The sequence below is a fragment of the Penaeus monodon genome, chromosome 19, assembly GCF_015228065.2.
Source record: "Penaeus monodon isolate SGIC_2016 chromosome 19, NSTDA_Pmon_1, whole genome shotgun sequence".
NCBI lineage: Eukaryota > Metazoa > Arthropoda > Malacostraca > Decapoda > Penaeidae > Penaeus > Penaeus monodon.
The window spans coordinates 5,441,424-5,441,972 of NC_051404.1; the positions used below are offsets into that span (position 1 = coordinate 5,441,424).

Sequence of the window (549 nt, forward strand, 5' to 3'; positions counted from 1 at the left end):
CTAACCCGCTCCCGCCCTTCCTCTCCACCAGTGCCGCAACACCGACGCGACGGAGATCGACCTCATCCTGGTGGTGACGACCCTCTCCACCATCACCATCACCTCCGGCGCGGCCGTCTTCAGGAGCTACGAGGGCTGGACGTATTTCAACTCCGTCTACTACTGCGTCATCACTCTTACCACTATAGGTGCGTCGCTTCCTCTCGCTTGCTGTCGGGGGCCAGAAAAAGGGGGAGATGGGGAGGGGGGAGGGGGGGAGATAAGAGTAAAGAGAGGGATAAGAGAGAAGAGAGGGATAAGAGAGAGAATAGAGGGATAACAGAGAGGAGAGGGATAGGAGAGAGGAGAGGGATAAGAGAGAAGAGAGGGATAAGAGAGAGGAGAGGGATAGGAGAGAGGAGAGGGATAAGAGAGTAGAGGAGTAAGATTAGGAGAGGTAAAAGGTTAGGAGAAAGGCAGGATATGGAGAGGGAAATGCAAGAGAAGAGGAATAACAATAAGGAGGGATTATGTAAAAAACACTATGGATATGATAATGAATGGCCTACT

At 51.9% G+C, this 549-nt stretch overlaps 1 protein-coding gene across 1 annotated transcript in view; it reads left to right on the plus strand.

Moving 5' to 3' along the window:
• LOC119585317 (two pore potassium channel protein sup-9-like) overlaps window positions 1–549 on the plus strand; it is a gene marked incomplete in the record, with an annotated part of 38,319 nt that overhangs the window by 14,331 nt on the left and 23,439 nt on the right. Inside the window, 1 exon segment of the mRNA XM_037933991.1 lies at window positions 32–188. Coding sequence (XP_037789919.1) covers window positions 32–188 — 157 coding nt within the window.